This window comes from Haliotis rufescens, unplaced genomic scaffold (genome assembly GCF_023055435.1).
Source record: "Haliotis rufescens isolate VD_foot unplaced genomic scaffold, xgHalRufe1.0.p SCAF_4, whole genome shotgun sequence".
Taxonomy (NCBI): domain Eukaryota; kingdom Metazoa; phylum Mollusca; class Gastropoda; order Lepetellida; family Haliotidae; genus Haliotis; species Haliotis rufescens.
The window spans coordinates 10,588,646-10,612,455 of NW_025964112.1; the positions used below are offsets into that span (position 1 = coordinate 10,588,646).

General features: G+C 40.2%; 1 protein-coding gene across 2 annotated transcripts in view; it reads right to left on the bottom strand.

Annotated features, from left to right (window-relative positions):
• Positions 1–1,934: 1,934 nt before the first annotated feature.
• Positions 1,935–23,810, bottom strand: part of LOC124135795 (C1q-related factor-like) — a 44,730-nt gene continuing 22,854 nt past the window's right edge. Inside the window, exons 1-3 of one of the 2 annotated variants that reach the window (XM_048382317.1) lie at positions 8,248–8,492; positions 7,873–7,998; positions 1,935–2,478 (exon numbers count right to left, since the gene is read on the bottom strand). In XM_048382317.1, coding sequence (XP_048238274.1) covers positions 2,078–2,478; positions 7,873–7,998; positions 8,248–8,386 — 666 coding nt within the window. In that variant the 5' untranslated portion in view covers positions 8,387–8,492 and the 3' untranslated portion in view covers positions 1,935–2,077. Of the gene's footprint in view, positions 2,479–7,872; positions 7,999–8,247; positions 8,493–23,810 lie in introns of those variants that run through there. The other variant, XM_048382318.1, reaches the window with a different exon arrangement.

A 23,810-nucleotide genomic window follows, 5' to 3' on the forward strand; every position in this document is an offset into this window, starting at 1 on the left:
CATATGAGAATCGATCCACACAATTGGGATACGATGACATGCATCAACCAAGTTAGCGAGCCTGGCCACCCGATCCCGTTAGTCACCTCTTACAACAAGCATAGTCGCCTTTTACAGCAAGCATGGGTTGCTGAAGACCTATTCTACCCACGATCTTCACGGTGTAGCAAAAGCAGTATCACTACGCGAGCTCAAATGTTAAGCTCACCTGAGCAATAAGGCCAAGGAAACTTACTAAGTATGTCAAGACGTTATTGTCTGTTATCGTCGTCGTCATGTTCTCCCATGAACCATAGACCTACATAACTGAAACGTGTTGCCAGCAATGACGCCTAAAATGCACTAGCAGCCATATTTGAAAACTCAAACCTGCAATTTGGACTAGAAACTACACCATGGGTTTAGCATATGTGTTCAACCTTTCACCAACTTGACATTAAACATGTCGAAACAGACATTGCTGAAACGTGACCCCAAAGAGTGCCGCTCTGAACTTGCCATAAAACCTTCTTAAATGATTCAGCATTCTCGAACGAACTACAGGTATCACGGACAATCAACTTCTTCAATAGTATCTGCAGCTGCTTCATAATCGTGTTAGAATGTGCATCGAGACGAGACGTAACAACAACTGTTATAAAGAAAGTCCAACTCAAAGCAAGTACGTGAACTGGTCACATGGATGCATTACACTGAGTCTTACTTCTGAACGCGTGTCATTAAATAATGATCAATATTATGCCTCAAAGTAACATTGACCAAGTAGAGAGTAGAACTCCTATGAGCCCATATACCGCCACTAAACACCCAAGACGGTTGTTACTGACCTTACATGAGACAGTTTACCGTCAGGAACAACCATCTTGAATAATCCAACACCCACCTCATATATTTCACATGAAAATTCTGGACACTGTTATGTGTTTTTATATCATTAATTGTGTTGTGCAAGGTCATTAACTTAAAATACATCACGTTCGTGACTGCATTAATAAAAATGATAGTTAAACATTTCAACAACGTTTGGTCTCTAAGGGTTAAGGAGAAGTCTCCCTTTTGTTCATAACGGCAACGGTCATAAGTGTAAAGTTTTCATTTTGACAAATGTGCGATAGATATACCAGACAGTGTGAACTTTTCGGGTTAATAAATTCGTCCAATATTTTTCTGCTAACCTATAAAGACAAAGTTTACGGCAACCAAAGATACCAATAGTATTAGTGTATCACTTGTTCAATGTGTTCAGATGGTTGCTTAACAACGTATTAAAAATGAAGATTCACACTTATATGTAACACTATTTATAGGACGTGTTTCTTGTGCAACTCCCTGGTCCGTTGTTAAGGCATATACTCCAAAAGGAATGAGTGTGTGGTTTTACGCCTTTTTTCCATCTTGTACCGACTATTTGAGACATTTATTACTTCAGTATCAGTGACAAAACAACATAGAATAGACTTTAAATGTATCAGTTTGTATCAAATGATCGGGCTGTAAAACATATCAGTGTACATGTATCAATAAAATACCAATGCAAGGGAACAACCAGTCTTGATTATCCGCCGAAACAGATTCCATTTGGCGTAAAGGAAAAAATAAATTATAGATAACTTAAGGTCATTGTTTGTTTGTTTTCTTGTTTAATGCGACACTCCGCAATATTCCAGCTTTATGACAGCGGTCTGTAAATAATCGAGTATGGACCAGATGACATGAGCAGCGATCTACGCAACTGGGATACGATGACATGCATCAACCAAGTCCCGTAAGTCGCCCCTTCGAAATGCATGGGTTGCCGAAGACCAATTCGAATCTTCCGGATCTTCACGGGATCATTAACGTTTGTTGTATGGTTTGTTGACACATCAGAAAGAGGTGGTCGATGTGTTACATGTACGAGCTTCTCACTAAGACTTTCAAGAAACAAGAAATGATTGAAGGGAAGAGACGAAATTTTTATTGAACATTTCAAACAGACCTCCAAATCATATCTTCTTTTGTCTCAGGTGATTCGAGCTTGAAATGTCAAATCAACATCAAAGACATGAAACCTATTACTGGCATTTGTTGTTTAACTTTAGGCTGCGTGAAGGAGGACTCCTCCATAGTAGGAGAAGAAGTTGCCATAAATGTTCAATGTTCCTTGCTGTTTTGTAAACCAGACTTTCTCCCCCTCGTTCATGTCCGTCATGAAGGTAAGAGGTGCAACGCTGTATTTATCTTCATACAAACCATACCCAATCGCAAGTGTAACACCTTCTTTGATCAATGCAATATTTAGGTACCCATTGTTATATCCCAGGATGTTGGCCCAGAAGAGGTAGGTGCCGGACACGGGAGCTTCAAATATACCGGAAGTAGCATGGTACCCTCCTCCCTTGTTGTCTGTGACTGTGTCAAATTTGAGAACCTCTTGCTTCTGGACAACCTTATGTTGATTTAATTTCACTTGGAAAGAAACGAATTCATGCGATCTTTCTGAAATCAAAATATTCAAACTCACGACATATTGATTTCAATAACACAATAGCCTTCAAAAATTAGGCACTGGCATTTCATACGAATAACCTTTGAAATGTAATGCATTCATAATTCATAAGTTGTCATAAAATTACATCCGTCAGTATAAGTATTAGATGTAAACCTACATAAAACAGTCAATATGCAAAAACATATTTCACAGAAGCCAGATATTTAATTTTATTATACAATGGGTTGGTTTCTTGGCAGGACAAAGCCAACGGATACAGACGATATCCGTTGGGGTCATATGCGGATAGAGATGCAAATACCAAAGATAAAGTAGGGACAACTTTCAGTGTTTATAAACAAACATTATTCAGCGATCGAGTCAGAGTTAACCATCGGGAATCTGGAGAAACTACTGGGATAATTGCTATCATTATCAAAAGAATAGTCTAATATCTAACTGAGAAGGTAGAATAGGTCTTCAGCAACCCACGCTTGCCATAAAAGGCGACTATGCTTGCCGTAAGAGGCGACTAACGAGATCGGGTGGTCAGGCTCGAAGACTTGGTTGATGTATGTCATCGATCCCAAATGCGTGGATCGAGGCTTATGATATCTATCATTGGATTGTCTGGTCCAGGCTCAATTACATACAGACCGCCGTCATTCAGCTTGAATATTGCTGAGTGCGGCGTAAAACAACAAACCAAAAGTTTGGGAAACTTTGGAGATATCTGGAGCAGTTGCCATATCAGTGCTTGTGCAGACCTCTGTTGCTTGGAACCTTTTCCACAAATTAAAACAGTCGGATTTGGGAGAAATATGCCCGAATTGTTACCTTGTTGTGTCTGGACATCTGACAGAACTTCGTAACGTTATGACAGGACAGGCCGACTGTCAAAAAACGTCCGACTGGCCGTGACGTCTCATAAACTAGGGTTAGAGTAGCTTCCTCTTGATAAAGGGCAGTTACTCTTGCGGGCAGACCGATGGATTGCCGCGAAAGGCAAGGAGAAACAAGTTGTGTAAGCAATTGTTGTTTTGCATATATATATATATATATATATATATATATATATATATATGCTACGCCACTGTATAAGAAACAGGTTCAGCTGGAACTATATTGGCTACTGTCACTGTCCGACTGACACACTAACCTTCTGACGTAATATATATTAATGCGTACATTCCAGGAAAACTTTAAACAGCAATGTTTAGGAAATGTGTGTGAGAGATTGAAGGAAATTTTTGAGCACAGAATTGAAGAATGACATTATATACTGAACAACAAAAGTTACTGTGACATTGAATAAGCTTTAATGCAAAGTTATGTTTTTTTTACCAAATCTGAATCAATTTCGGTTTGCAACAGATAAAAGACTCTTGTATGTGTTCAAAGGGTTTAATTTGCCATACTGACTTAAGAAAATGCGTGATTTCATAAAAAAACATGAACATGGCAAAATGTCAATTTAAAAATCAATAGCGTGTGTAGGAATAAACACTATGTATTTAGCTCGCCAAAGCTCGCTAATACAATGTTTATTTGAAATACAGGATATTTACCATCTCCAAACACACTTGCGTGATAACCTCTCTATATATGCTTATCAGTTGCCCATATCTTATATTATACTTATCGCACAGAATGCATATATAACACTCCATGGAATATTATCGTTTTGTGATAAAAATCATTATGGATGTTTTTACTGTTTCGTTATGACGACTATGTGTAACACTCCGTCTTGCGGGAGACTTGATCACTCCCTCATTGAAGCGATGTTATAGCTACATGTGTATGTACGACATAATACTTTAAGCATATGCAACTGGACGTTAAACAAGATATCCATCTCACAATTGATAAATGTCCAGCTATGGCTATCGGAGGTAAATTTATGATTGTAGAATCAATACCCTTTTACAAAATAGGCTGAATGGTGCTTTAGGTATTACAGACAAATTTTGATAATGTGAATACCAGTATATAAATATATTAGGAGTAGCGCCGCCTGGTGAGAAGTTGTTACCACGCACATTTGACGAACTCCGTCGATAATTACGATTTCGAGCTGTTAAAACATATTGAAACAGCGTGGAGACCCGTAAGTTACATGAATCTTTTAGAACAAACTGGACTGCGACGATGTATCGTTTAGCCGTAAGATTGCTCTGGATATGGATCAAACCTGTCCTGCCATGATGAGAGATAGCCGCCCACATCATAACGCTACCCCCAACAAACCTGTCCAATTCATGTACGCAGTTTCCGGCGTAACGTTCTCCCCGACGTCTGTAGCCCCGTGCTCTTCCATTACCTCCACGGAGGTGAAATATTGATTCTCCGCTGAAACAGACATCTCTCCGTCGTAGGTAAAGCCATACCCTGTGTTGACGACACCAATGCAGTCGTTGTTGTCGACTAAAAGGACGTCTTGCTTGTAGACCTGCTGCTCTTAAACGGTTTCGTACGGTCTGTTCGGAGATTCTGCGCAGTCTGGGTATTTGGGATGCGGTTGAGGTAGTTGTGAACGTCCTTTCACGTATGTGGCGCAGTCGGCTGTAGCGATCTTGGGCGGGGGTGGTTACTCTTGGTCGTCCCGACCTAGGCCGATCATGGTGTTGAAACCAATCCAAAAGCCTTGTGATGGTGCTGGGCGCTACATTGAAAACCCTGGCTACAGCTGATCGGGATTCCCCTGTCTGCAAGCGGCCTGTGACGTTGTTTCTTTGCACTTCTGTTAATCTTGGCATGTTGTTGAACTGTCACTGTTCGATTGACGCAGATGCCAGGCGATCAAAAAACCCTGCACTTTAATAGCGTTCATAGTGCTGCTGCACGTGCAGTGCCTGCAGCTCCATTACCTTTTTGTTTATGCACTGGGTGCGTTTTTTCCGAATCGTGCGTGATTCCCGACTAATGGTTTGCATGTCCTTCTTGTGATAATTTTGATCCGGGAAATTTGTCACTGACACTATAACACATTACACCTCTTCATTTTGCACCTCTTGGTCCGCTTATTTTGCTTTATGGCTAAAATATCCGTTTTGCGTTTCCTTTTTCGAAGAGAATATTTCTGTGTCTTTATATTTCTGTATATCACTTCGACTAGCGATCTATACTTTACTTATTTCTGTGATCCCTTCCTACTCTACTTTGGCGTCATAAAGCTCTCCTGATGGGAAATCGAAACAGTAGACATGACGTCACAGTACGCAACCATCAAGTTGCGATAGTAAAACGTCAAGCTTTGTCGATGTTACTACAATACATTCTCTAAGTATTTGTTCGCCAAGTACTCTACCTGAAATATGTTGCCAAACTCGCTGTGAATAATGTTGGAACCTCAACATGTACTATTGCAACGTCAATAAGGTGAGTCGTGTTTGCGAAAGAAGTGCCTTTGAATAAATACTTTTTTCGGTTATGCGGTCAGGTTTTCTACGTAGACTGGCTAACAGTTGTAAATGCTTACTGTATGACGTGACAACTACATAATCAAAATAATTTATTCAAAATGTAGGCCTCTCGGCACTAACCTGTCCCGACTGGTAACATCACAAAATGTTTTAATTTATAGATACATTTGCAAATTCAATTGGCTTCAAGTGATACAACAGACTTCCCTACAACAGCATTCGTAAATAGGAAACAAATTCATCCTCAGAAAATACATTAAACAACGTTGAGCTCCTACTTTCCAGTCTTCCTTTTGTTTGTTTCACATGTTTAATATAGTATTGATATATAAATAACATATTGGATGGCTGTAGATATTTCTTTCTGAAAACTGTTATACATTGGACAAACAAGCAAAGTTTATCCAAATCCTAAAGAAAATATTCATTTACGTATATCACCAGCCCAGACTCTCCGACCAGCATTGTCAAGGGGTGTAAGCAGAAGAGTAACATTTCAATATCTATTCTATATTTACGGATAAATCTTTAAGGCACAATGTTGCTTTTATGACTTGTTGTGATACATGTAAATGAGTTCAATTCCAAGATATATCAGTGGTAATAATCACTCCGAGGTACTTGTGAATAATTACTGCATGCTGTGTCTAGTTCTTCCACGTGGAAAGGCGATGGTGTGTGATTTCTTACTGTTTGACGTGCCAAGTTCTTCCTCGTGGACAGGCGATAATTTATGAATACCTACTGCATGATGTGCCTTCTTCCTCCTCTTAGACAGGCGAAGGTTTCGTGAATTCTTACTGTTTGACGTGCCTAGTTTTTCCACTTAGACAGGCAATGGTGTGTGAATTCTTACTGTTTGACGTGCCAAGTTCTTCCATGTGAACAGGCGTTTGTTGGTGAATACCTACTGCATGACGTGCCTGGTTCGTCCACGTAGACAGGCGATGGTGCGTGAATACTTACTGTTTGACGTGCCTAGTTCGTCCACGTAGACAGGCTACGTTGTGTGAATACTTACGGGAGGACGTGTCAAGTTCTTCCACGTACACAAACGATGGTGTGTGAATACCTACGGCAGGACGTGCCACGTTCTTCCACGTGGACAGGCGATGGTTGGTGAATACTTACCGCATGACGTGCCTAGTTCTTCCACGTGGACAGGCGATGGTTGGTGAATACCTACTGCAGGACGTACCAAGTTCTTCAACACGTACAGGCGATAATTTGTGAATACCTATTGCATGATGTGCCTTATTCTTCCACTTAGACAGGCGATGGTGTCTGAATACCTACTGCATGATGTGCCTTATTCTTCCACTTAGACAGGTGATGGTTGGTGAATACTTACCGCATGACGTGCCTAGTTCTTCCACGTGGACAGGCGATGGTTGGTGAATACCTACTATATGAGTACCTAGTTTTTCCACGTGGACAGGCGATTGTTGGTGAATACCTACTGCATGACGTGCCAAGTTCTTCCACGTGTACAGGCGATAATTTGTGAAAACCTACTGCATGATGTGCCTAATTCTTCCCCTTAGACAGGCGAAGGTTTCGTGAATACATACTGTTTGACGTGCCTAGTTCTTCAACGTGGACAGGCGATGGTGTGTGAATACTTACTGTTTTACTGTTTACCTACTGCAGGACGTGCCTACTTCTTCCACGTGGATGGTTGATGAATACGTACTGCATGAGTACCTAGTTGTTCCACGTGGACAGGCGATGATCGATGAATACCTACGACAGGACGTACCAAGTTCTCCCACGCGGACAGGCGATTGTTGGTGAATACCTACTGCAGGACGTACCAAGTTCTCCCACGTGGATAGGCAATGGTGTGTAAATATCTAATGCATGATTTACCTAGTTCTTCCACGTGGACAGACGATTGTTGGTGAGTATCTACTGCAGGAAGTACCAAGTTCTTCCACGTCGACTGTGGATGGTAGGAAACGGATTAGCAAGACTTACTGGATGTGCACGGGGTTCTCCTTTCCAATAGTGTTGATTTAAATGCCAAAAGCTGACGTTCCACATCCTCGAGTCTGGCGTTGATGTTTTCCCCATCTCTCTGCTTGTCTGGGCTGGACTCTAGGGCTGGGGTGAAGAGAGCGAAGGTAAGAAACACATAGGCTTTCGCGATGTCTCTTGTGTGGATACAATCAGACTAGTGCTTTCTGCTGTCCTGCTTAATGTTAATGTAATAAACTAAATGAATCATTGAACTTCAATGAGTTTTATAATCGGTCTATCTAATTATTAGGTCTTCGTATTGATGTACAATACACATATACCATAAGAAACGTGTATTTTATGTCAGAGACTTGCTAGATTGTGAACACTTACTATTGCTACGAGTTGTTCTGTCATTGAAAGCCAGTCGGGCAATCACGGATTCCAGTGTACTTGATTTGTCTAACCCAGATCCCGCAGCGAGAACTAGTGATATCAGAGCGACAATGCTGCAAATGATGACTTTCTCCATGATGTCAGTTGTGTACAGACAGCTGGCATCCAGCGTTCATTTATAGTGTCCGGGTACGTTGTATTTGCCAACATGTTGCAAAGGTGTGATATATATGAAACTCCCATATGTCCACAACAACTGATCTGATATTTAATGCGCCTAAAGAGCTGATCATGCGTATGTTCTAAACTCCAGATGGCACACACCCAAAATTAATGCAAACCGGACTTGTATGAGTTTGTATGCATGAGTAGACCAAGTAGGTTAATGAAATAATATGATTAAATTGAAGGATTTGGTATCTTCTCATTAAGGCTAAAAAGACAAACAGACAATGATGCGCCATTATTGAAGCATCACGGATTTTCATGTTTGCCATCATATACAAAGGTACCTGGAACAAATTGACAGTAGCATTTTACTCATTTTTCGTTGGATAATGATAAGATAGGATGGGATATGAAGTAGTGGACAACACAGAACATCTACAACAAAGACGAGAGAAATGGGTTTTACACGTACATTTAGTACCATAATCTGTAGATTCATAATACATATAGTATTTTGTCATACCACATGTAATTGTTTCTTTCTTCAAGTCGCTTGCACTGTTCCCTCTCCAGAGTCTTTCCTTCTTGACAGAGGACCAATTGCTGATGAGCAATACAATATAATTGCAATACTGTTAAAATATAACTTGAAATCCAGTAATATTCAGGCTATATAATCGAATTTGGACCAGACAATGTATCATGCATCATTCAAGTGTGCGAGCCTGACCACCCGATCCCGTTCGTCGCCTCTTACGAAAGAATGGGTTGCTGAAGAACAATTCTAACGCGAAATCTTCACGGAATTGCATACATCTAATTTATCCTACATTATAATGTAAACATATCCTTCCAGTTAAGCATTTTTGTTGGGCATTTGGCGAAGGTTGACATGGTTAACTTATGGAATTCTAATTCTTTATTCTTTTAATGTGACGGTGCAGGTTCTTGTAGCAGTAGTCATCAATTGGGTAAGGTATTATTATAATGGTTTTACAGCTAATATTACATATACACTTAGATCAACCAAAACATGAAAATAGGTGACAAGTCGCATATGATCTTTGACATATATACTATTCAAAATTAGGATGGGGCCGCTGCCGTCCACTTCCGAGTAATGGTCATGACCGCATTCCGGATCCATTGGTTCGTAAAATTGTGTACGTCAGATTCACGTCGATCTGAATACAAACCAGCTTGAATAACATGTTGTCGTGGTCCACGTAAAGTAGCTCATTAAAGAAGTAGTTACGTAACGTTCTCGAGTCCGCTGCTGATTTTACACACCCCTTCACAAGCTCGGCTGGAGTGCATATTAAAGAAATAATAGAATTGTTCATACTCCTTACTTCAAAAACAATGTATAAAAATACATCTAATATTTTGATTGAAAATTTCGTCTATTTAGACCGTGCCTGAGATTTTCGTTTTATCTGCAATATGTTTTTCGGTCCCTGCTTCAATATGTGATTATTTGCTCCGAAATTATCTTTTAAACATCCATCATTTAGTTTCCAGACCATAAACTCCCACCCCCTCAGAATATCAAATAGTTTGTTGCCTATCTAAATTGCATTAATTATTGAAAAGAATATTTTAATAACTTCCTAGAATTTAGATTGCTAGAAAAGGATGAATTGGTACTTTGTTGGGAGTAATCAGTATGGTGCAATATTTAAACCAAACTTGCCAACTTAACTAAGTTAACGGACACATATTAACAATTGGCTTCTAGCAAATTCCATTTTCTGAACAATTTTATGGCAGTATATAACGTTTCACTAAATCCTGAAACTCAATGTTAATCTTGGTTTAGCACTACCCATGTCTGCAATCTACATCTGTTCCTTTATGGTACAGCGAAGATCCAGAAGTGGATACCTAAATAGACTCTTAAAAAGTAAAGGGATACTCGGAAATAACTTAACATTTCCAAAATTGTAAGCGATATTAGTTCCTATAGTAATAGTTGTATGATAATTATTAAGGAATATGGAACACAATGCAAACGGTAGTGAATTATGACAGGAGATGTGACCGCAAATGATCTTGATGGACGATAGGGTTAAGATGGGAAATTTCAAAGTTTTTGAAAAGTAGGGCGTAATACTGCCACGATTTGTAAAACATTCATTCACTCGACGAATGAGTCTCCCAATGGCGATTTGAAGGAGTATGTTCAACTCCTGTTACAGCGCCTGGCCAACTTCAGAAAACGTATTTGGTGGGCTATGACTTTGACACACATGTCTCCCTATCATGTCCCAGATGTGGACAAAGGGGGAAAGGTCTGGGCTCATTGTTGGCCATGAAGTTCTATTGATGTTGTTCTCTTGGAGGTGAGCATTGACGATTCGTGAACGGTGAGCTCGGACGTTGTCATCCTGAAAGACAAAACGTCGACCCACACGCCTCCAAAACGAGCCAAACGAAGGATGACAGTGTCTTGTCCCTATAGTACGTTCCAGTGACCCTTCCTTGCACAAAAAAGAGTGGGGTTTGCTCAGTTATAGTGATGCCAACCCGCCAAATCTGACATAAAGTCTCGGGTTGACATTGGCTTGACGTTCTTTTCGACGTCGCCACCAGACACGACCACGCCTGTCAAGAAAGTGCAAAGTGAATCGGGACTGATGTGAAAACATGACACGTGACCAGCCACGATTACCCCTATTTCGACGTTGTGTACACCATTGACATCTGTTGGCAAAGTGACGATTGTACATGGCAAGGGGCGATAGTACTAGTACGCTATGGCACAATGTGTATAAATTTCTACGTCGTTCTTTTCTCCCACACCAAGCTGACATGCAGCGTGATTACTGAAATACTATCCAAGTAGCGACAAGCCAAACACACCCACTCATTAATATTATTTCTTGGCTTGCTAGTGCAGTTATAAGATGCAATAGTCAATATTGTCAGAATTCCTTTTCCTCCCGATCAGTATATGTAATTTTATAAATGTTCTGCAGACCATGTTGTTCGAATCCCCTTTTTTCAGAACTGTTCCACAGCAGTTTCAAATGTATTGATTAATGAAAAAACCCACAATAACTATGATGAATGATGAACAATGCACAATGTCTTTTTTTAAATATAATTTCCGGAACAGTACATCACTTCGAGGGTGATGTCACACTAAGGAACCTTTTTTTAAAAACGATATTCTTGGAGAATGGGAGAGCTCTTGGAGAGCAGGACAGCCGTCACCTGGTTTCATTACTGATTTTCAGTGATCCATTCATATAACTTCCATTACTATTTTGCCCTTTACGGTCCTTGGAATCTGTTTTGGCATATTTGTAGTCCGGGTTTTCAGCAGGAATTCACAGGGTTACAAATCAGGAAAGGATAGTTTATCCCCTCCTAGATCTAGTTCTAAGTCTGGTTCTGAGTTTGTTGACAAAAAGTCAACAGCAAGTCTGTAAGGTAAGAGTTAACGTCAAAAGATCAATTTACACAATCATGGTTCCACTATTTACACTATCAATAGTTCAACTATTTATTTGAATGTCAAGCCTTCGATACAACAGTAGTAGATATATACGCGAAAAGTGTTATTTATTGCCTAATCTTTATAAACTCAAACATTTACTGAGCACAACGATAATAGCAGAAATGAGGATTTTGTCGAAGCTTTTTTCCAATGTCAACAAATACTTTAGAAATAATACTTAAATGTACTCTTCCCGACTGAATGATCACTGTTGTTGAACATATATTTGTTCGTAAAACACGTCTTGTACAACCGTGGGTGGTTCCATGAGAAGAACATAATTGAATTGAAATTGAATTGAGTTTAGAAGGCCAGTCATCAAAGTCTGTTGTTTTGATAGGAGAGTACTCACGTTTTGTTTGTAAAATATCAAAGCGGTAGACCCTCTAAAGGGGACGACCAGATCCAACTGTTCAATAAGTTTGGATCCTTATAAGGCATGGATGTGTCCGATAACAGCCATTATAGGACACATAGCTCGTGACGCTCAAGGAAGGTGAGCGGTAGATCCCCAGTTAATCCTCAAAGAGATAGTTTTGTCGCATATTCGTCAGAGGACTGAGGACTGATATTAATGAATTGCAGTTATTAGTCGAGGATTTTAAACCGTCAGCATTTTGTCTACAAGAAACCTTTTTAAAGCAGACAGACAATTTTAACTCAATGCGTATCATTTCTGTTTCTCCTCCTGGCGATAAGGCTGATGGAGGAACATCAATCATTGTACCGTGATATAAATGGAATACTGTTAAAAGCGGCGTTAAACCCAACTCACTCACTCAATCATTGTGAGGCAGGATATTATCCATAGCCATGTTATACTACAAACTAATCCTCAAACTGTTGCAGTGCGACTAACTTTGCCCCCTTAACTCTCCTGCCCCCGTGCCCCCGAGGGGACCAGCGATAGATAGGTATGTGTCCTCAGCACCCCATTGCTGGTCGTAAAAGGCGACCGAATTGTGCAACCTGTTTGCCGTGGGTTGCGCCCCTGTGTCGGTGGAGGACGGGATTCTGGTGGTTGAGGGTACTTGAACCAGAAACAGGCGTTCCTTTTGCCCAACACACCACTTCGACCCTTACTTCATCTGGACGGGTGGTAAAATGGGCCCGATTCTATCAATCGGCTGGTCACGTCATGCCCTAGCATGGAATACATGACTTTTGAAATCTATATTGTTAATAAATATATGTGATTTCACACTAGAATTTGTGATAAAAACAATTGTATGCTCAAATTTGCCTTGAGTCTTATGCCAGAAGGCGCTGGCTCATGGGCCAATCTGGAGATAGATACCTCTGATGGTTGGTTGGTTGGTTGGTTGTTAACGCCACTCAGCAATATTCCAGCTATATGACGGCGGTCTGTAAATAATCGAGTCTGGACCAGACAATCCAGTGATTGAAATCATGAGCATCGATCCACGCAATTGAGATCGATGACCTGCAACAACCAAGTCAGCGAGCCTGACCACCCGATCCCCTTAGTCGCCTTTTACGACAAGCATAGTCGTATTTTATGGCAAGCATGGGTTGCTGAAGACCTATTCTACCCCGGATCTCCACGGGTCTAGAGACCTCTGAATTCTGTGTTTCTTGTGAACAGTGTTATGGGCCGAACCACCCTGACACTTATTCTTTTTGATCTTTATAGCTTTTCAAGTCACGATAAATCGCAAAGAACAATGAAAAACGAGGAGTGGTTTATTTTACAATAAAACATTGTACTAGCAAGACGTCATTCCTGGAGATTCGAATATGCTCTCGCAACTTGATGACGTCATATATTGGACGACGTTATATTTGAGAGGGAAGTATCTTGTGAATTGTTACCCACAAATGTAGCTGTGGTACGCAGATAAACGCAGTGGCCGAACGATCGCATCCAAAAGTGGGAGAGATATGACAATCAGAATGAGGAGAAAAGATACAGATAATCGACATGAGGATTGTGAGAATATGCAGGAAATACCAATCTTACCACATATGTTCGTAAAATGGACTTATCTGACATTTCCGAGGTCGGATTTTATTCAGGGAGTCATAATTATTAAATTTTAGGTAAATATTTTAAAAGCTTGTACATTTTATCCATATCCTTAAAGAGGCTGTAAATAATGTTGATATCTCAATATAAGAAATAATAAACGACTAGGGGTCGTTGCTTATAGTACAACAAAACACTGGAGGGGAATAAATTATGAGGGACTGCGCCATTCAAGGTCTATTCTTCCTGCAGTGTTTTGCACCCCTCAAGGTTTATTCTCCCTGTAGTGTTTTATTGTACAATAAACAACGACCACGAGTTGTTTATTTCTCAAATAAAATGTATTTTTTGCTTTTCCACAATACACTTTTATGACAACATTACACCTTTCCTGGACGCTGATCTTATCAGTTTGTTTTAACGCAAACATAACGGCTGTCGATGGGCGCTGATTGTACAGGTGTAAAAAAACCAGTGTCGTGTTTGTACCAGCTGAGATCTCATGTAGGCCTGCACAACACTACTTGTACATTTCCACACCTCCACAACACGCATATTCCACACCGGATATTGAGAGAGCTAGACACTTATGTCATGAATACGTGTGCTACTAACGGATGGCAGATAAAGAGTTTTGTGATACCAAGTAATAATGAATCATGCTATTTATTAGTTTGATTCATTGTTTCTCCTGGATTTGTACACTGATGCTTAGAAGAGCAAACAAGTCTGGTTTAGATAATACATGATCAAACAAAAACGTAACAAACACAAATATTTCGTTTGTCCAACTAACTATGCAAAACTCGGAACACACCTCATTTACACGCGTGCCTCTGAGAATATTTACTTTACGTGAATGGCAGTAAGTCCCCACGGTCCCTAGTATGTTGGCCTAACTTTGGTTACTGGCGAAGTATAGCCTGTTTTTATAATGTATTGTTGAATCATAGGTTATTCTTTTAATTGTTCACAACTAGGTTTACTCCTAAACTGTGATAGTCTAGTTATTATACTGTCCGTCGATGACAGGTTTTTATTCGTCTAATTTTAGCTATTATTAATGTTCTCATCACGATATGGCTGAAATATTGCGGATGTGACGTTAAATTTTAACTCACTCACTCATTACATGACTGACATGAAATGAGTCATAATGTATATCGTACATAAGATAAAGTAATCCTGTATCAATATAAGCATGTCCACCGTTTGAACTCATGCAATTGCAACAAGGACTGTCAGTTGTATTATTCTCAAGATAGCATAGGGTAATTGTGAATTGTACCATGAGTTTCGAGGATATTGATTCCGATCTGATGTGTGGTATTGCAACAATATACATCCGACTTTAGGCCGACTTACCACAAAAGGATAGTTTAACGATGACACTTCATTTGTTCCCAAGCACATTAAAATGTTTTAATGCCTCTTAAATAACCATTATAACTAACTTGGGCTCCAGGGTTTGAAAAAGGGCGTAAATGTCTGCAATGAGCATTATATAAGTGAAATAGTGCTGGCGTTACTCAGCATTTATACACTTACTGTTTCACGTGAAGAAATAGGCATTTAGTATATATGTACTTTCGCAATGAAATATAGTTACGAGCTTTTCCGAGTTCAATAGAAATATCCCTACTCTTCGGGACACTTCAATTTAGACTTCAGAATCATAATGCAACAGCAAGAAGAATTTAAGTTTAGAGGATTTCGGATACCAATATGTTTTCAATAGATATTATTTATGACATACAGTATATGGCAATACATGTCCCCAACAAATTTTAATTCTTACATTGAAAAGGTCAAGAGCTGCACACTTTGCTTCATCCACAATGCATGTAAGCTGTCATCTGGGGATATGTTAGTCCACGCTATTTGTTACAATATTGATATCTTTCAAAACGCAAACATATAATTGTTGCTTGTGAAGTAAATAACATTGAATCAGTTACTCAAATAATTGTTAGGAATTCGTTACTTTTAACATTCAACTATGCACATTCACGTTATATATCGATTCCCTGAACATGTTGGATTATATATGTTTATTGGTGAGGTGTGGAATCAGTGTTAGTAATACGATATATATCGATTCCTGGAACATAAGGCATTGGAGATGTCTATCGGAGAGGTGTAGAATTCATGTAACTGATACCATCAAACTTCCCAGATCTTCACATGCACACACACTAAGCTTGTGACATATAATATGACAACAACTTGTTAGTTCACGGGAGAAAAATATTGACAGCTGTAGAGTATTAGAGTATGCTTATGTATAACACATCATACAAAACCCTATATGTAAACGTTCACGGTTGTATAACATTCGTTCATAAATGATAAACTTTTAAAAGGAAATTTACTTTGACTATCAGTGCACATACCTCTATGTATCCAAGAGACACCTGTTTCATATTTAGATAAATTTACAATCTCAGAAGAAACCAACTTCAATTCCGTTAAAACACTTGATTTTGCAACCTTATACACCCCTATGCCATATGACAAACTTAAGGAAAAACTTCCTTCTCTGATCCATGGAGCTTTTGTTACAAAAAGTTGTTTTGTGTGTAAAATTTGGGGTAAGACATTCGGCAAGAAGTAGGCATCAAATGGGCACCAATTGTACCCCCCCCCCCCCCCCCCCCCTCCACCCCCCCCCTTGCTGATTTTTGGTCTAGAAGTTTAACTGAAGCTTCAGGTATATCGATGATCGGATATAGTTCAATAACCATCAAATATCCAATTACCTTCCACTGATTTAACCACCTGTACTAGAAACATTGAGAGTAGCGGCTGACCTCACCTAGATGCACTACCAGCTAAATATGGTTCATTTCCACATGAACGTCAGTATGTCGCGTGTTTCAGTTATAAATCTTTGTCATATCGAGACGAATTCCCCAATGTGTAAAAGTAACGGAAGTAGCATTATCAAATGATACATTCTTTAAGATTGTGCACATTTCACAAAAAATAATGCCATTATCTTAGTTTTCAAATACATAACAAAAGTACAGGCAAAAGGAAATGATTCTACTCAGAATGCTCTACTTATCAAAAGGAATCACTAAGCTCCACACTGACGTGCAAATCCAAGCACGCGAACTCAAGTGGCAATTCAATCGCCGTCATCAGCACCTCATCTAACCTTACTATGACTCAAACACACCCAAAGTTTACAGAACGTTTATTTTATTAAACTGGTCACCATCAACAGGATCTGGATTTGTTTTTCTGATGCGCATCATGGAATTTGCTTGCGTACTTCACCGTCTTCGAATTTATCAGCTGATGAAAGTCAACAAATAAAAATTCAATCCATAAATAAAGGAGAACAGTGAGACTGCCACATCTGTTTAGATTTATGCATAAAGATTCAGAGCTACAAAACATTCTCCACAAAACTGTATTACAAGAGAGATGGCTTCAACTTTCCCTTTATAGAGAGCAATAGTCCTGCAGCTGCACACTGAGAGTTACCACAAAATTCCAAAATCTGAAAGATTATGTACATATTGTAACCTTAAGACCTGTACCATTTCACTTTTCTATGTCCATCCGCATAAAACATTCGAAGGCAAATCATACAAATTATAAATGTAAATCGAACTTCAGTTCAAAACGTTTTCCGCCTTATGGCAAAAACCAATAACAACATGTAAAATGTGTTATGTTTTATTTCAAATAAGCCCTCAAGAGCAGACATTTCCTGAAATGGATCATGTGAATCTATTTGTAAAACGACCTCATACAATTTAAACACAAATTTGATTTTGTGTTATAATTTGTCATTTTGTCGTATTTTGAAAATAATTATTATCGTTTGAAGTATATTTACAATAAGTATCTGAAATAAATTGTTCTTGTAAAGTCAAATATACATCTGTCTCTAAGAAACAGATCATCACGACTCAATTGTTTCTCTGTGTGCCTGCTTGCCTGGTCTTGACTCGAGGGTTAGGGTGAAGGGAGCGGAGATAAGAAAGGCAGACTTATTATTTGGACTTCGCATTGAAGCACAATATACATATCCTGGTACATGTAGTTATCAGGTCTCCTACAGAAACGTTTTTTATGTTATATATTTGCAAGATTTTGAACACTTGCTTTTGCTACGTGTTGTTCTTTCATTGAAAGCCAGAAGCTGACGTTCCACTATCTCAAGTCGGGCGTTTAAGGATTCCAGTGTACTTGATTTGTCTGACTAGACCCTGCAGCGAGAGCTTGTCAGATCAGAGCAAATGTCAGATTTATCGTGTCAGGATATGTTGCATTTGCAAACATATTACAAAGGTGTGACATATTTGATCATATGATACACCCATGTCCAAAAGCATTAATGGAATATCGATGTTTATCATGTAATACGTCTGAACCAAAATAATTAATACTGCATACTGCATAATTAGCACACTTGTATGAGTTTGTTTGTGTATGCAATGTTTTGTTTTGTTTGTTTGTTCGTTGTTTAACGTCACACTCAACAGTATTCCAGCTGTATTACGACGGTCTGTAAACAAGAAAATCTTGACTAAATAATGAAGTGATTGACATCATGATCATGGATCTACGCAATGTGGATACAATGGCATGCATCAACCGAGTCAGCGAGTTTGGACACCCGCTCCTTGGGATCAGTCCTTGGGATCAGTTTTGGCACATAATTGACACTGAATGTTCTCTGGCATTGACGTTTTGAATAGATGACATAACCGATGAGAAGACAGATTTGCATACTACACACAAACTATTTCTATTCGTTTTACTTGAAGAATATGTCATACTCAGTGAAAACACTTGTGGAAATACATGCATGAACCCATGTCTATGTTCATTATCAGTTCATAGCTTCTATGTTTCGTGTTTCTGTTCTACATGTAAGTTAGCAAAGTTACGGTTTCAGTGTTTCATACACAAAAAATATCAACTCTTCTAAAATAAGCGCTGATAACGTTACAGATACCCAGGCCGCTGATCACATCTGTTTGTTTTAACGCAGACATAACGACTGTCGATCGATTGGCGCTGATTGTGCAGGTGTCAGACAATCAGTATCGTGTTTGCATCAGCTATGTTCACAGGTTCATTGCCTCACCTCTACAACACACACATCTCACACCAGATAGTGAGCGAGCTAGAAACTGCTATCATGACACCATGATCTACGCAATTCGGATACAATGGCAAGCATCAACCGAGTCAGCGAGTTTGAACACCCGATACCTATAGTCGCATCTTACGACAAACACGAAGACCAATTCTAACCCGTATCTTCACAGGGAAGAATGCATAACTAATGTAGGTGTATGTGATATGAGTAACTTGTTTTAGGCTAAAACGATGTACAGACAATGATGAGCCATCATTGTATTTCCATTTTTTCCAAGTATTTCCATGTTTGTCATCATATCAGGGTAGCTGGAACATTGGCTTTAAAATCAACTTTTGTTATGCTATACAGGATAAACAATACCAAAGGTTATATTTTGGGGATAATGATCTGATAAGTTGGATTTCAAGTAGTGAAAGAATATTGACTAGATAACTGAACCTGAAACATGTTGCGTGTTAGTTGTGCTTGTGTAGCATCCTGTTGAGTAAAACTCCACTTTAGAATTTGAAATTGCGGTTTGCACAGATCGAACGGACACATCTTGAGTGTCTCCTAGTACTTGTTGAGTGTTTCCCGGTGCACCCGGTTGGAGCAATGATCCATAGAGCCCCGTTAATACTTGTATCTGAGCCCCTGATATCCCTGATTATACAATCCGGATTTGAGGATTAAGTGCAAGGACGATCCCTTCCATGTCTGTTGTCTATTGTCCTCCAACAGCTCATTTTCAGACAAGAGACTGTCCTCTTTTTCAAATGACAAATACTGAGAGCTGGACGCAATGGTCTCTCGGGTGGAAGGGGTTTCTTGTGTACAACTCCACTGGTCTAGGTTAAATGGGATTGGCCGAGGGGCCCTGGATTTTGTTTGGCCTGGTCCCCTCCCCTCCATATGCCCAGGGGTTAGAGCATGTCACTGGTGGACATTCCCCTCATCACACTGGAGGACCCGACGGTCAATTCTCCACAGTGTTTGGCTTTCTCACAGAACTCCGCCTTGACACTTCTATACCATATACCTCAGAACTTGGGCTAGGCATGGGTGCTTTTGCGAGAGGGCCACATGAAGGATATTCAGGGTTACTTGAGAAAACCTCCATTTCCCTGCTGAAATTTTGCGAGGCCGTCTGTCAACGGTCATAGAAAGTACTATGACTTTATGGAGTAAGGCCTCTACGCCTGACCTGCAAGTTGATCTCCGCTTGTTCCAGTTGTTTTAAGTTTGAGTTAATATACTCTTAAAAAAGAAAGAAACACAAAGCCAGATTTGTGTTAGGTAGGAAAATACATTTATACGAACCGTACAAGGTACTTCTTGATAGTAGTCATCTCAGTTATCGGCACATAGAAAAAGTCCAAGGTGAAGGTCAGCTACCATCAATAACGCGTATGTCCCCCGTTAAAATCGACATCTCCTGCTCATGGAAGAGACGAGTATTCGAATCACATCCTGGGGAATGGTAGCCAACTCGGCCTGCAAAGTAAAACCCAACTGCTCCAACGTCTGGGGTTCTGGTTGACGTCGGCGTAGCAGTCTATCCAATTCATCCCACGGGTCCTCTATCGGGTTCAAATCCGGAGATCTGGAGGGCTAGGGGAGATCATCAACGTTGTTATTGTATAGACAGGCTCTTGTGATCCCTGCTGTATGCGGTCGAGCGTTGTCCTGCTGGAATACACCGTTGCCGGTGGCTGCGACTGTGAGGACGTGTGGTAGGAAGTACTGAAGTGGTTTGTTGTTTAACGTCGCACTCAGCAATATTCCAGCTATATGACGGCGGTCTGTAAATAGTCGAGTCTGGACCAGACAATCCAGTGACTAATATCATGAGCATCGATCTACGCAATTGGGATCGATGACATGCATCAACCAAGTCAGCGAGCCTGACCACCCGATGCCGTAGTCGCCTTTTACGACAAGCATAGTCACATTTTACGGCAAGCATGGGTTGCTGAAGACCTATTCTACCCCGGAATCTTCACGGGTCTCGTGTGGTAGGAGAATTTCGTTTAAGTATCGTTTAGCCGTAAGATTGCCCTGGATATGGACCAAACCTTTCCTGCCATGATGAGAGATAGCTGCTCACATCATAACGCTACCCCCACCAAACCTGTCCACTTCATGTACGCAGTTTCCGGCGTAACGTTCTCCCCGACGTCTGTAGCCCCGTGCTCTTTCATCCCCTCGATGGAGGAGACATCTTGATTCTTCGCTGAACCTGACATCTCTCCGTCGCAGTTGAAGCCATACCCTGTGTTGACGACACCAATGCAGTCGTTGTTGACGATGTTGTCGACTCGAACAGGACGTCTTGCTTGTAGACCTGCTGCTCTTAAACGGTTTCGTACGGTCTGGTCGGAGATTCTGCGCAGTCTGGGTATTTGGGATGCGGTTGAGGTTGCCGTGGTCGTCCTTTCACGTAGGTTGCGCAGTCGGATGTAGCGATCTTTGGCGGGGGTGGTTACTCTTTCTCGTCCCGACCTTGGCAGATCACGTGTTGACCCATGCTGCTGAAACCGATCCCATAGAATTGTGATGGTGCTGGGCGCTACATTGAAAACCCTGGCTACAGCTGATCCCTGCCTGCAAGCAGCCTCTGATGTTGTTTCTTTGCACTTCCGTTAATCTTGGCATGTTGTTGAACTGTCACTGTTCGATTGACGCTGATGCAAGGAAATCAAAAACCCTGCACTTAAATACCATTCATAGCGCTGCTGCACGTGCAGTACGTGCAGCTCCATGGGCCCTTTTGTTGATGCACTCGGTGCGTTTTTCCGAATCGTACGTGTTTCCCGACTAATGGTTTGGATGTCCTTGTTGTGATCATTTTGATCCGGGAAGGATCTGTCGCTGACACCATAACACAATAAACCTCTTCATTGTGCACCTCTTGGTCCGCTAATTTTGCTTTTATTGCCAAAAATATCCGTATTCTTCTTTTGAATAGTATAGCATCCATATCAGGGCTAGGACCTGCTTGCTGGAACATTTGCATAGCTTCTGAGCGATAGAACAGTACATGTTTACCCATTTATGGAAATGTGCTGATATTCAGTGATGTTGTCATATGATTTTCATCACTATTTTCCCTTTTACGCCCAATGGAATCACATATTGGAGACTGATTATTCATTGTTGTTAACGTTTAAAATTGATGACTTCACAAATTAGATGACAAATTGGTATAGCACACACACCTTTTCTATTTGATTTACTTGAAGAATATTACACTCAGCGAAAACGCATGTGGACATGCATTAACAAACCAATAACCATGTTCACTATTAGTACATGTCGTTGACTATAACATCCTTTGTCAGTTATTCAAATATGTCACCAAATATCGTAAACAGCCTGCTATCAACTGGGATCACAACTTTAAAATTACGGATGCTGTCGAAGCGTATGCCACAAGATGGGCTGACAGAGACGAAGAATGAGTGAGTGAGTTGGGTTTAATGCCGCTTTCTATTCAGTATTCCAGTTATATCCCGGCGTGTCTACTTTAATGGAAGAAATCCCGAAGTGATGCAGGCCTGAGACGTTTACCACTTTGGTGAAGCCCACGAATACGGAAATGATGCTCACAAACATAGAAACATAATCGGGGCGAACCGAATTCGAATCCACAAGCATAGGTGTCCATGAGAAGATGAACCGGTTGAATGTATTTTAGAGTGGGTTGGGTCAGTGCGTGATGTTGTGATTGATCAAATGGATAGAATGCGCAAACTAAAAAAGAAGAAACAGTCTGAGAGTTGGCGTAAATCCATTCTGTCCTAGCCAGCTGCAATCCAATGCCTGGCAGCCCTGTACGAAAAGTATGTAGTTGTTCCAATTGACAAGATCCTTAGATAACATAACCATCATAAGACAAGCAGGCCGACATTAGTTGTTTGATCCAAGAACCTGGTACACGTGACCTATCAAATAATGTCACATGTAAGACCAGTATGTTAAGTGAAGAAACACTCTGACAAAACCATGCACCAGTACTATCCAATGTTGCCTTGACTCTAAAAGCCCTCGACGGGGGTTACAATACCATAAAAATGTTGTCCCCCTGAGAGGGCATGTAAGACCCCCTCATTCAAAGAATATACATATATCTACCCAATTTTAAATGCAGAATATGTGTTCACTTTTATTGTCTGGCTAAACTTGAAACAATTGCCAGTAATTGAGGGAAAGGTGTAAATCCTGCTGGGGAACCATGCTGGTAGCAGAGGTACTGTAAGTCCCCTTGGTCCCTAGTACCTTTGTTGCTGGCCCCATTTTTATATCACATCGTTGCCAATTAATCGGTGTTTTAATGTTCTACAACTAGTTTTAAGTCAAACTGTAACATATTGCTATGTATTATACTGTCCTTCTTGGCCATTTCTTATATAAATATTGTATAAATTGTTCAGGTCACACTATGGCTGAAATAATGCCATTCACTCACTCACTCACTCACTCACTCACTCACTCACTCACTCACTCACTCAGGTGCAGGTAGCAGAAGTACCGTAAGTCCCCTTGGTCCCTAGTATGGTGACCTTTCCTTTGTTGCTGGCGACCTATAGCCCCATTTTTATACCGTATCGTTACCCATTAATCAGTGTTTTAATGTTCTACAACTAGTTTTAAGTCAAACTGTGACATATTGCTATTTATTATACTGTCCTTCGTCGACTGTTTTTTTTATAAATATTGTATAAATTGTTCAAGTCACACTATGGCTGAAATATTGCCGACTTGGCTTAAAATTAAATTCACTCACTCACTCACTCAAC